This window comes from Tupaia chinensis, unplaced genomic scaffold, assembly GCF_000334495.1.
Source record: "Tupaia chinensis unplaced genomic scaffold, TupChi_1.0 Scaffold000355_1, whole genome shotgun sequence".
Classification (NCBI taxonomy): domain Eukaryota; kingdom Metazoa; phylum Chordata; class Mammalia; order Scandentia; family Tupaiidae; genus Tupaia; species Tupaia belangeri.
The window spans coordinates 5,420,773-5,434,038 of NW_006159850.1; the positions used below are offsets into that span (position 1 = coordinate 5,420,773).

The 13,266-nt window shown below is 43.5% G+C and overlaps 1 protein-coding gene across 2 annotated transcripts in view; it reads right to left on the minus strand.

Annotated features, from left to right (window-relative positions):
* CDH13 (cadherin 13) overlaps nucleotides 1–13,266 on the minus strand; it is a 1,127,839-nt gene that overhangs the window by 706,115 nt on the left and 408,458 nt on the right. For both annotated transcript variants that reach the window (XM_006152575.2, XM_027773488.1), the window contains exon 3: nucleotides 2,361–2,569. In XM_006152575.2, coding sequence (XP_006152637.1) covers nucleotides 2,361–2,569 — 209 coding nt within the window. The remainder of the gene's footprint in view (nucleotides 1–2,360; nucleotides 2,570–13,266) is intronic.

The following is a 13,266-nucleotide window of genomic DNA, read 5'->3' on the forward strand; positions in this document are numbered from 1 at the left end:
CCAGGATGTTCATTTTGCTTCCCTAACCAGGATCTGAGCTGACCAGTCTCTTCAGTTTTCCTCTCTGACATCTGGCTCACTCGCCCACACAGTAGGGACTTAACACTAACCAAGCAACTTAAGGTCTGTGCTCTCTTCAGAGGGATTCTTTTACTCTCTATTTTATTTTCCCTTTTTTTCCCCTTTTTTTGGGGGGGCTTCTTTATTATGGACACATCTGGGCATCTTCACAAAGCCTATTTTCAAACCTCATAAAATTACTGGAGGCAGGCGATGAATGCCCTGTTCTGCTGGAGCCTGGCAGACGAACGGCATGGCAGCCTCTGCTGTGCAGACAACTGCAGCCACGTTTTGTCGACAATGCATTTGGGCAGTGGCAAGTGAGAATCAGGGCTCGGAGGAGCTCTGCCTCTGGGAGACATCTCGGGGGGACTTGAGAGCCCAACACTTCATGGCTGAGACCCTTCGTAATGCATCCCCAGTGTCCCAGCCCCTTGGCCTGGAGTTTGTCCTGAGAATCCTTCTTATTCTCTTCTGAGCAAAATACTATGAAACTGTCTTTTCTGGATAGAAAGGTGAACCACTCATCATGATGAAAAATGTCACCTGAATACATTCAATCCCATAGGCAAGCCCCCTTTCGTGAATCTTCACACCACGTGTGTGCTCCTGAGAAGCATTTCCCGCTGCACAGCCCAGAAATTGTGTTGCTTTAGAGCCTTGCCAAGTCATTTATATCATGAGTTAGTGAGCTGCTGTGAAAATGACTGAGGCGAAGTGAGAGGGAAGCTCGCCTTTGTGTTGTCCATGGGTCTCCACACTGGAACGAATTCCGCAATATCCTATTTTCTTTGAAGTCATCAGTAGCATGCTGTGGATGCGTTTTTAGGTTGCGATGTACCCTAAACTCACAGCTTCACAGACAGGAAGAGGAATTAAGGAGTGTGTTGGATCCAGGAATGGCAAATAGATTCCATCCTTGGAAATACCTCTAAATGATCAACTGATAGGTTCCAGAAGCACCGCACTGGGAAAGACACACGGGCCCTGCCGGCTGAGCCTCAGGATCTGCTACGAGCATGGTGACAAAATAGGGGCAGCACGCGCGTCACCAATGTGTCATCCCAGGCTGTTAGCCCCTCTAGTTTGCTGAGAGGGAAGTCCCACAATTCTCTCGTGATCACGCAGAAAGCACTGGCAGGAAGGCGACATTCACACCCCGTCATACCATCCTGTTCCCCAGCTCTCTAACACGCCCACTCCACCACTGAGCAGAATAAGCAGACAGAGCAGGGCTATGCGGTATGTGGCAGAGAGAGAAAGGTGATGAGAATAACAGGCTTTGAAAAACTGAAGACCAGGCCAGCAGATAGGGAAAAAATGCTATCCCCCTGAGCTGGGGCCACACCAGCGTTACAGCCATTACGTTGCTAGAGCTTGCTGTGAGTCCTTCCTGCCTTCAGCTGGCAGTTCTTGATAAAGGAGGTATGAATAATTCAGTTGCAGTAAAAGGTCTCCAAATATACAACCAAGAAGCCTGAATGGGAGTTTATGACATTCACAGAGTGTGCGCACATGTGTGTAAGTGAAGGGATCGACATACATGTGCACCTGGAAAGGGATGGACACCAGGGTACGGCAAAGGAGTGGCTCTGCACGCAGTGCTTGTCTAGCCGTGACAACTCTATGCACTCTGGTGGACCACTGGGGCTCCCACCTGCTCGGCACCCATCCTTAGTCCTCTGATAACAGCACCGTAACTTACTTTGAGTGAGGAGCCTTCCCTTACTCTCAGTCTGTGTTTTTAGGTAGATGGAGCTAAGTCCACCCTGGTTTCAGGATCAGGCATGTGACCCAGACTTGGCCAACCAGAGCATCAAAACTCCACAGACATAGTTCAGGGATGGCACACAATCGAACGAGAGATTGAATTTTAAGCCTTTGTTGGCATCACCAAGAAGACATGCTCTCTCAGGAGACTTCAGACTGTGAAATCAGTGGAGCTACTGAGACCTCTACACTGGGAGGTGAGGAGAGATATGAAGAACTCAGAGTGAAGCCAATGCAGGGAAAACAGAACAAGATGGACAGCGATCAAAGCAGGCACCACCATTTGGGCACCAGTACATTGCCATGCCTGAAGGCAGAGCTATCGCTGAACCGGATCAGTTCCATAAACCAATAAAGTTCCATCATCCCTCCCCACCTCTTTCTCTTGAGTTGAATTTCTGCCATTTGTGATAGTAACAATAACAAAAAAAAATCCTTGGCCGACATAAATGAAAGATACATCTTCCACACAAGACAGAAGGAACGTAATGCTCCTCCTTGGCCTAAAGTATCAGAAAGGACTGTGTTACCTGCAAGGAGCCCTGAATATCTTTGCCCCCGACGATCACCAGTTCTGCCATGTCTTCTGCATGGGGAGTCCGTGCGTGGACAAATAGAGTCCTGCCCACCGCAGTGACGTTTCTCAGGGCGACTAAGCTGCCATCGCTGTTCACCTTGAAGTATGGACTTGATACCTCATAGCGTAGCTCATTGTTTCCCTTACAGTCACTGAAGGTCACTGGAAAAGACAAAAACAACAGAAAGAACATGAGTAAGTTGGGCAGCTTGAGATATCTCTGACCTGTTACGGGTCACATCAATGTTCTGCAGCCCAGAAAGTGGACCCCAGAGTCGACCATCATTGTCCTTTATCCCACAGCAAGCCCCTTGTGCCTAAGTAGGCCTTGGGATGATGGACTGCACTCAGTCAAGACATCCATGATCATCTCCCATGTTCTAGGCAGGTGCTAAGCATGAAATACAAAGATGGACAGGATAGAGTCCTGCCCTTGGGCATAGGGGTTGGTGTGAACAGTCAAGACAGGTGCATTTGAAGAAAGTGATCAAACCCTGGAATATATGAGGTGCTACAGCAAAACCACAGAGAGCCCAAGAACACTGAGGTCTGGGTCACAGAGATATTTGAGCTGAGCCTTAAAGATGGGCCAGAGATTCAAAGGCCTTTAAGTGGGTGAAAGGTATTCTCAGTTATTCAAAGGCATGGACTTGGGGTGCAGCTATTACATAATGAGATGGATTCAGAGAAAAACGAATTTGGTGCACTTGGACCAGAAGCAAATTTGAAATGGGGCAGAGTTGTTGTGGATGGAGAAAGAGACTGAAAACGAAGCTGAAAATGTTTTTGAGAGACATACTGAGGAGAGCCAGTAAGTTAAGGGGTTTTCTCATGGCCTTGGACTGCTTTTAGTGTGGAGTGTGTGTGTCAAGATCAGGTAAGTGCCCTGGTCCTAAAGGAGAGCAGAGCTTCCTAAGGGTTGGGGTACATCAGAAGCACACGGGAGTTTTTAAACAACCCGGAGACCTCAGTTAACAATTACAGTTCAGTAGGTCTGGGTGATGGAGAGTGGTTTGGAGAAGGGCAGGAAGCAAGGCCAAGAGAACCAGTAAGTGGGGTATATACCATGATGCCTGGCTGAGAGAAGGCAGTAGTGGTGGTGAGGTGGGAGTGGATGGATGAGAATGAAGCTCTTGCAGCTGGATAGACGAGGCAAGTATGGGGAGGAATCGGGGGAACAGCCCTCTGGGTGAAGCACACGGAACACTGCGCATTGTCACCAGCAGTGGCTATGGTTGCTGCCCAGGCTCGCTCTGTGTTGCTTCTGTACCTGCTACACACTTCCATTACTGATGACCACAACCCATGTCTGGACAGGCATGGTCCTGTCTGCCTTCTGCTCTCGATAGATAGGCTCCTTGTGGGGATGCACAATCTGTATTGTTTACATTTACTTCTCTGCTGAACATGTTTGTTTATTTAGTAAACCCTTCGTTGAAGCATAGCATAGACACACAAAGTGCATAAATCAGGATGTACATGATGAATTTTAAAAATTATGCACAGCACCCAGACCACAACACAAGATACTATCTGTTCCCTCCCGTTCTAAATCTCGTCTTGTTCCCCCAAGGCTGCACTGACTTTTAACACCATAGATTAGTGTCATCTGTATTTGCACTGTGTCGAAACAGAACCATACAGTACATACTCCTTCCTGATGGTCGTCTTTCATCCCACATTATATTTTATGAGGTTCACCTACATGGCTGCAAGTCAAAGTAGTTTATCCTAATCAGTGTATGGTAAGCGTTAATCATCCCACAGTATCCAAATCACTACACTTGTTGAAATCTTTATAGAGTACTCCATTACATGGCTCTCTAGAGTTTATTTATCTGTTCTACTGTGGAGGGGTGCCGGGGCTACTTCCAGCTTGTGGCTCTTAAAATATTGCTACTAGGAACTTTCTTGTATATGTCTTCTGGTGACATCTATATAGATCCTAGAAAGAGCATTTAAAGTCATATAAATAGCTGATGAATTAGCTTATCTTTCTATTCTGGGAAGATGTTGCTTATGATATTAGTTGATAATAATAATGGCTAATGTAGATTGAGTGCTTTCCATATGCAACACCCAGTGATAAACATTTTATATACATTGTCTTAGTTAACCTTCACAATGACCATAAATATGCTGTTTTCATCATCCCCCCCCTTTTTTTTTAATTGTCAGAAGGTATATATGCTCATCAGAGAGAGAGAAAGCATCCCCAATGGGGTATGGTCATGCCACAATCCTTTCTTCTCTATTCCTCCATCCTGTTAAGATCTTCAGCACATCCCCACGTGTGCACATGTGCCCAGGGTGCTTTACAAGCTGGTTTGAATTATGGTCAGTTATGTTGGATCTGGCCTTCTCTAATCATTCAGTTATGAGGCAGTCCTTTTCCTACAGTTTTACATAAGGTAATTGAGGCCCAGAGAGGTTGACACAAAGAGTTTATAAATGATGAACCAAAATTTGAAAGCTAGTCCATTTGCCTTTCGTCCATTGATTCTCATAAAGACCATACTCCATGTAGAATATATCCCTTCTGCAACCCTATCACAACCTGAATATAGTGTCATAAGACCCCTGCCCAGTCCTGCCCCCACATCCCTGCCCAACCCTGAAGCACACATCATGGTGCTGCTTGGAGGTCACTCTGAGTGAGGGCTCCAGAGCCTTCCTTGGCTTTTAGGTTAGTGTTAGTGGACTCACGAGAGTCTGGAATTCTCAGATGCTCACTTCCTCACATGCTCATTTCAGAAGAAGTAAGCTTTTCAAAAGCCAAGATTAGCCGTGAATGTCTAGTTTCAGTTTTTAAAAGCAAACTATGGGGAACCAGCAGTTAGCATAATGGCTATGTCGCTGGACTCCCACGTAGTCGACCGTGGTTCGCGTCCCAGACCCAGTGGCTTAAAACTCACACCTGGTGCGTGTGCATGCGTGCCCAAGATCCCGAGAGGAGAATGGAGGAGAAGGGATCATGGTGTGACCATCCCCTCTGAGGGGTGATTTCTCGCTTTCTGTCTCTATGTCTCTCTCTGTCTGTCTGGCAAGCGCACACGCCCTGTAGCAAAAATCTCTCCAAAAAAAAAAAGCAAACTATGAAGGACAGACATTAAGATTATTTTCATTGCCATCATCGACTGACATTCATTGGAGGCAAATTACTCAGATGACAAGGTCTGCTGGGTACTTGTTGCTTTAAATGGCAGAATGAGGATTCTCGTTCTGACCCCTGGACAGGATCAAAGAAGACAATCTCAGCTGGGGAGGGATGGGAGCAGGGGAAAGCATATAAATGTTGATGGTAGTTCTGGATTTCTTTCTTCCTCTCTTCAACAAATATTTACTGAGAGCCACATCATGTTAGATGCTGGGGTTATAATGCTGAACAAAGAAGGATATAGCCCAAGCTTAAATTCTAGGGACATAGCCCAAGTTTAAGTTCTAGCAGGAGACACAGGTTTTAATCTAATACCTTAAGAGTAATAGAGAACCTATTCTAGGCAGCCAGAACCATGTGTGCAAAGATCCGGTGGTATTTAGAGAACTGGAAAGAAGTCAATGCCACTGGCTCAAAGAGAAAGGAGGAAAGCAAGAATTGTGGATGGAGATAACCTGGGCCCAGGTGATATGGAGCCCTAAAAGCCATAATGAGCTGCAGTCCTTAAAGGAAGCCTTAGACTCTCCTACTGAAACTATAGGATGGATTGCCTCCACCTGAGTTTCACATAACTTTGGATCTTCATAAAATGATGCTTAGCACTCAGGGTCCTCCACGTCTAAGCTGGCCCTCAGCCTCCCCTCTAGCCTGTGTCTTCAGCCTGTGCTTCATCTATTACCTACTATGAGCCATCCCATGCCTACCATTCTACCTCTTTGTGCCCTTTCTGCAGACTATGATATTTCTGCCTTTGTAGTCCAAGCTCTGGGCCATCCACTGCCTAGGACTAGAAGAATGAGAGACGAAAGACCAGTTGTTGCACTGCAGTCCCCTCCGGCACTCACAAATCCCCAGTGGTCATCAGAGGTACCAAATGAGAGCATATTATGAGAGCAAATCTACATTCAGAACCTGGCACAATTATAGGCATTCAATACATTCTCGCACCTTTTCCAACTTGCTAAATCAAGCAGGTAAGGACTACGTAATTGAGAGTTTTTGTTTGTTTGATGCCACGTACCAACCTGTGCTGATGCTTTAGATTGTGGTTCTCTTTCAAGGTTGGCTGTCTACGAAATCACCAGGAGAGCATTGCAAAGAAGACCAATACCTGTCTCCACTGAGGTTCTAGCATAATTGTGCTGTGTTGTGGTCTCTCAGTATCTCTCAGAAAAAGCTTCCCAGATGAACTTAGTTCAGACAGAACCAAGAATCAGAACTCTGAATAAGTTAATTGTTGGGATCCCAGGTTTCCACATTTCCCAAGCATTTCTTCCCCAGAGTGGAGGCTGGGGACTTAGTATGCCAGAAACTGCTATTCCGGTGTCCTAAGAAAAAGCCATTTTAGTGGTTGATTTTCAGTCTTTTCCTAATCCTGGCTCATGTATAGAAACCCTGTGACCTTGGGAAAACCACCCATCTTCTTTACTCCTCCATGTCTTCATCTGTAAAGTGGGCTGATAATATGGTCTCCCTCACAGGTATCGTGATCTTTATGGCTTACAGAAACAAGATGACAGGCACCTATATGCATAGCACACTTACTATGACACACACCCATCATGCTCCAAGAATGAGAACTACCACCAGGATCCTCATAATTCTGGGCACTTAGGAAGGCACCTACTTTTCTTCTACAGCATCCTTCTTCCAGCTGGTTGCCTGCCTGTTCTCGTGTCCTTCCACTTCTTTCTAGCCAGCTACCCTTGCTTTGGCCTGCAAGCTCATGCTGTTACCATGGAGATGGTGACTCTCAGCATCACTGCTAAGGCTAAGGGGGTGGGGCAGATGGTTCTGATCCAGCCTTGACTCTTGGAATCCTCTCACTTGTGTGAGCCCTACCTAGCTCCTGCATGCAGTTAGAGGGAAAACGACATGAAAGAGTGAAATGACAGTGCTCTGCCCATAGTAGACTGGACAGGAGTTTTTTGAATTTCTTTGAATAGATTGTAAATATAATTTCATATAAATCAAAGATATGACTAATAAAATAATGACACTGTCTTGTGAGTTTTATATTCTTGGTTGACATGAATCCACATGCTATCATCCTCACCTTATCAATAATGTATGTCCTCTTTGGAAACTGAGATTTGATGAGGCTGAGTGAGTTACCTAAGGCCACACAGCTTGTATGTGTACTGAGATATAACCCAAACCAGGATGTCTGATTTCAGAACCCACACTCCCCAGCACCACACTAGTCTACCAGCACGAACAGTTCCTTCCTCTGTCATTCAGCTTCCAGCCTCACAATTTCACTGTAGCCTCATACCAGATCTAATATTTTTCTTTTAATTGACTTCCTTTTTAAATTAGGACATTTGAAGATAATCTTTACCATACACATTGCATATGCCAGGTGAATTTTTCAAAATATGTTTTAATATAAATCTAAAAGGACAAATTTAAAACAACAGAGCCAGCAGGTGGTATAGTGGTTGAATTGCTGGACTGCCATGTTGTCAACTGCAGTTCAAGTCCCAGACCTAGCAACTTGAAACACACACACGGCATGTGTGTGCGTGCCCAACATCCCAAGAGGAGAATGGAGGAGAAGGGTTTGTGGCATGTCCATTCTCCCTGGGGGGTGATTTCTCACTTTCTGTCTCTCTGGGCAGCACACATGCCCTTCACAAAAATCTCTCTCTAAACAATAATAACAAAACCAAAAAACAAGTTCATCTTTGTATTCACTAAAACCCTCATAGTGATGTTTGCTACACCCTCTGGAAATGCTGGCCTGGGTTCCATTCCTCTCTCCCATCCCTCATTTAGACAAAGTCAAGCCCTGCTCTGTTCAGGTTTATAACTAGGACGGCTCTGACCTCCAAATGTCTTGTTGAGACCCAAAGATGAGTACCCTGACATACTGGGAGGCCTTGGAAGCTAACTCATAATTAAGGTCCCTGTAACCTTGTCTTGTTCTATCCCACCTCAAGCACAGAGATCATCTCTCTCTCTCTGGAATTTACCTATTTGGCTAAGGATACCCCTTTCCAATAAAATTGCAGTCATATTAAACTCCTGCCCTAAAAATCTCATCAAGTAACCAGGAAAGATTAACCACTATAGAACAGACTGAAAATCATCCCCTCACCCATATAGACTGATCCCCTATTCTTTGGAGGGCAGATAGAATAGGCTACCCAAGGAGCCAATGGTGGCACATTACTGGGATGTTCTGCTCTGCAGGGCTGACCCACATGGGAAGGTTCCAAATTCACATCTGGAGCTGTTCTTGAGTATGCCTGGCATTCTGATCATGTGTGCACCCATGACCCAGGGCTGGCTGAGACTGGGGGCCCATCAAGGCTGCAAGACTGATGGGGTTTCTGTCTCTTCTCTCTAGCCCCCTCTCTCTTGCATGTGGAATAAATAAATAAGCTTACATTAAAAAAAGAGATTACATGAGCATCTTTATCTCATTAATAAGACAAAGATGTGTAGTGTTGCCCCTCAATGTCTATAACTTCTTGGTCCCAGTTAGATCCCAAAGATAGTTTACCAGCCATTGTCTGGGAATTTGGCCCATTCTTCCTCCCTAAAAACCATTTACTCTAAAACCACTTCCCTCTTTTCACCTCTAAGAGGGTAGCTAGATCTCAACCACTTGGCTAGCCTTTGAGTTCGTATTTCTTATGGCTCCTGTGTACATATGCACATGAAGAAATTTGTTTGCTTTTTCTCCTATTAATCTGCCTATTGTCAGTTGATTTTCAGTGAACCTTCAGAAGAAAAGTGAAGATTTCTTCACCTCTACAAACTGGGATAAAACAATATATCTAACATAAATAATGAAGGTTTGATAAAGACACCAACCTAAGGAAAGTCATGAATCTATTGTCGATTGCTCTTATGGTAGCGACTTTGTCAACATATGGGCGACAGATCTGACATATAGGAAGAATAATCAAAAGAAAAATAATTTGACAGACTGTTTTCCTCCTTCTGGAGAAAACAGTCCACTTTTCCACTGATACAGTCTCACCTTGAATGCCATATGAAAGAGGACAGCTGATGCGCTCAGCCATGCTCATTGTCTCATATTACCAACTTGTAGACACGGCCAAAATGTCAGTGGTTTTTCAAACTGTGACACAAACTGAGACAGTGCATGTTTCAAGGCACAGAGTTTAAAGAATACATTTAAGCTTGAAACTGAATAGTTTATATCTATTTTTTAAATGTTTATTTCTATAGAAACAGTCTCCTAAATAGCTCAAAATGACACTAAGTAGATAATTGAGAGGAAACTTTAATAAACAATTAAAGTTGTGAAAAAACATTCAAAACAAATATTCAATATGAACTATTCATATTATTCTGAACTTACAAATGACTACTCTATGTAGCTTATCATGGTGGCATTTAAAATAGCTTCTTAAAAGAAAAATCACATACACATAGAATATAGTGTACACGGGGATTTATTGGAATCAATTGCATAACATCATTCTTTGAGATAATCTTTGAACACCCTGGGAGAAGAGGGGGGTAGAGTAAAAACTCCCCACCTGAGGGAAAAATGCAAATTAGACAAATGGCACCACTCAGAGTTTCAATTATGCTTTCAGCATGTTTCCACTCAAAATGTCCTTTGGGCTTAATGCAAATGTCACAAAAAGACAAACTTTAGCTGGGAGACAAAACCACAATTGAAATGGGAAGTTTGGCATGTGGATTAAGGGGCTTAATCTCTCTGACCTTGATTTTCTGCTTTTCTATTTCTTTCTTTTGAATGTAGTTCTTAGGGATGAAAATCCAAAAGGCATAGATTTCATACTATCTAGAAATGTGGGAGGGAGCAAATTAAGCTGTATTATGATCCCAGAAAATATGAACATGCAGATGGATTTACATTTATCTGCAAAATATAGAACAATTCTGCTCATAGAGATATAGGAATTAATATGCGAATTTTGTGCTATTCTTGTGTTTTGGCCAATATATGATCCAACACACATCATAGACAGGCAAACAGCCCATCTAAGCAGACTTGCAAATTGGTCTGAGCACAGGTTGTAGAGCCTCTCAGAGTTGAGGGTCAGACTACTTTTATATTATTCAGGGAAATAATGGGATTGGTAGGGTTTGGGGCTGTGAATCTGTCGTCCTGGGAGTTCTAGCCCTCCCACAGACAGATATGTGTGGAACCAATCCCAAGATCTCTAAACCCACACATGTCAGAGAACACCTTTGTTTCAGAAGGTGCTGCTAACAGAAAAAGCTCTGGTATGTAGCACTTGCCAACTTCCAGGGTGTAAAAACCCTTCATATTTCTGATTTCAAAGTACCAATGTGCCTTCAGTTGGCTTGTAAACTTGCTACAATCTTACTTGGTTCTCAGGAGTACCTGTGTTAGCCATATCTAGCCACATCTTAAACATTAGGCACTGCCCCCGCGCAGTAGAGTGTAAATGGTTTGGTTTGTATCAGTCTAGAGTGAATCAGCTACCCCGATACTCCATGCTTTGGAGAATTTAATTGTTCCAGCAGCATAAAGGGCCTGTGTATTGATCTGCAAAGTCTTTGATGGTATGAAAGGCAATACTTTTCTGATAACTAAAGTAGCTTTTAGTTCAGAAACAGCATATGGATGCTCCCCAAGACAGAGACCATCACTTAATTGCTTTTCATATCCCTCAGTATTCCACTGGCAACCAGAAGCACCAGCATTCTTTTAAGGATCTTACAGAGCTTAGTCTAAAGGCTATTCCGGCTAGCCCAAATGAGAGACACTGGCGGACAGCATTTTCTTTGGCTTCCTTCAACACTGTTCATGTCTCAGACATTCTAATCAATCTAACTTTACTAACAGCCCATCTAAACCTTCCACATTAGGTCAGATCTGTGGGGATACAACAGGTACATCTTCCACATCTTCCAGCCCTGATTTATTTTACTCTCCTGATTTCTGAATGTGCTGGACTGTGCTCTATCCTCCATGTTTGGTCCAGAGTCAAACAGCACTGCCATCCACAGAGCTTTTATAAGGTACTGGGAGTGATCCTAACCATGCCTGATTAACCCAGGACTGGATTTCACCTCCAAAGGCTTTGTAGGTTTTATAGGTGCAGAATACACATAAAACCGTCTTAATACCATCTCGCGTCAATTCCAACTTTGAGAAGATAGAGTTTCAATTCTATCATGTCAGCTGAAGATATCATAATAAATGATTCAGTCAAGTGATCTTTGACAGAAACCTATTTTTGCCATGTAAAGCCTTAAGGGCTTCCTCTTGGAAAAAGACAGAGCCCACATCTGCTTTCAGGGATTTTCTCTACCTACCATTAAAAACTGAGCTGTTACTCTGAATCTATTTATTTTTTTTTTTTTCTGTCAGAGTCTTACATTTTATTTTTTTGCTACAGATCCTTTAAAATATTTCAGGTTGTTTTCTGATAAAATGCTGTGCACCATCTATCCCATGGTGGTTATAATCACTTTGAATTTGTATTTCAAATTGGAATTACTTTATATATAGCATAGCTCCTGACACAGTATATGCTCGACCATGTTTGTTGAATGAATAAATACTAGAAATGTAACTTGGCAGCTAAGCAAATTTGAGACTCCCCAAACAAAACTGAGAATGATGATGCAAACTTGTGAAGATCTGATTAAGTTCATTTCAAAGTCAACTGTTCGGTGAAACAGAAATCACAGATTCAGCAAATCTGAGAATCACCAAATCTCAGATTTACAAAGATCCCCTCCTGGTGTTTTCATGTGACTAGGATGTCTCTACAAAGCCTTTGGTTTTTGATGTCTCCAGTATGTATGGGTACACACCACACTCCCTGTGAGCATCTTCGGGGTATGCAAATGTCAGGAGAAATTTGGTCCACTGTAACTTTAAGGATATCGACCCTCTCAGATGAAGATATCCCAAGGCATGTGGTTGAGACCAGACTTGGATTCAGCGCCTGACTGCACCTGCTGCCCTATCAGACTTGTGATTTCCCAAGAACCTCTCTACAGCACACACAGACACACCCGGGAAAGAAGATATCTACAAGGAGGCCAACTTCCACATGAGCACCTAGGGAGGAATCAGAACCAGAAGGAAGATGAGAGGAGAAAAGCACAGCATTGGTTTCTTAGTTAAGCCGTATGGACTCATAGATCAAGAAGGGAGATCTACTTCTACAAGATGAAAGATTCACAAGGCACAGACAACATGGTTCGTCTCAAGCGCTGTTACTTTGGGTCCTAAAAACATACTGTTATGGCCATGTTTCTGAGTGGACTGCAGCTTGGCTTGGCTCTGGCACAGTGAACACATGGTAGTGGTGAAATCTTTTGGCACCTTGAGGGGTTCATGGTTTTGCTCCCTCTTCTGGGAAGACACTTTCTCCAAGAGCTTCCCATTACTGTTAATAAATAAAAAGACCAGAAGGAGAGGATGTACAAGGAGAATTTGTGAGTTCATGTGAAAGATTCCCTGAAGCCTTCCAGAAATAACTGTGATAAAAGTCAAGGGAGGAGAGCAGGTTGAGGTGCTATAATTGTGCAGGTAGAGGGGTGGGGGACAAGCCAGTGAAATATAAATATTGATATTTACATGATCTCATACTTGCTCAAATGCTTGAAAAGTGTGAAGAAATTCGGGTTGCTGTTTGGAAGATCCGGTTCTTTCCGGATGAAATAATTTGTCACTCAATACTTTCAAGTGGAACCTATAAGACTATCCAGC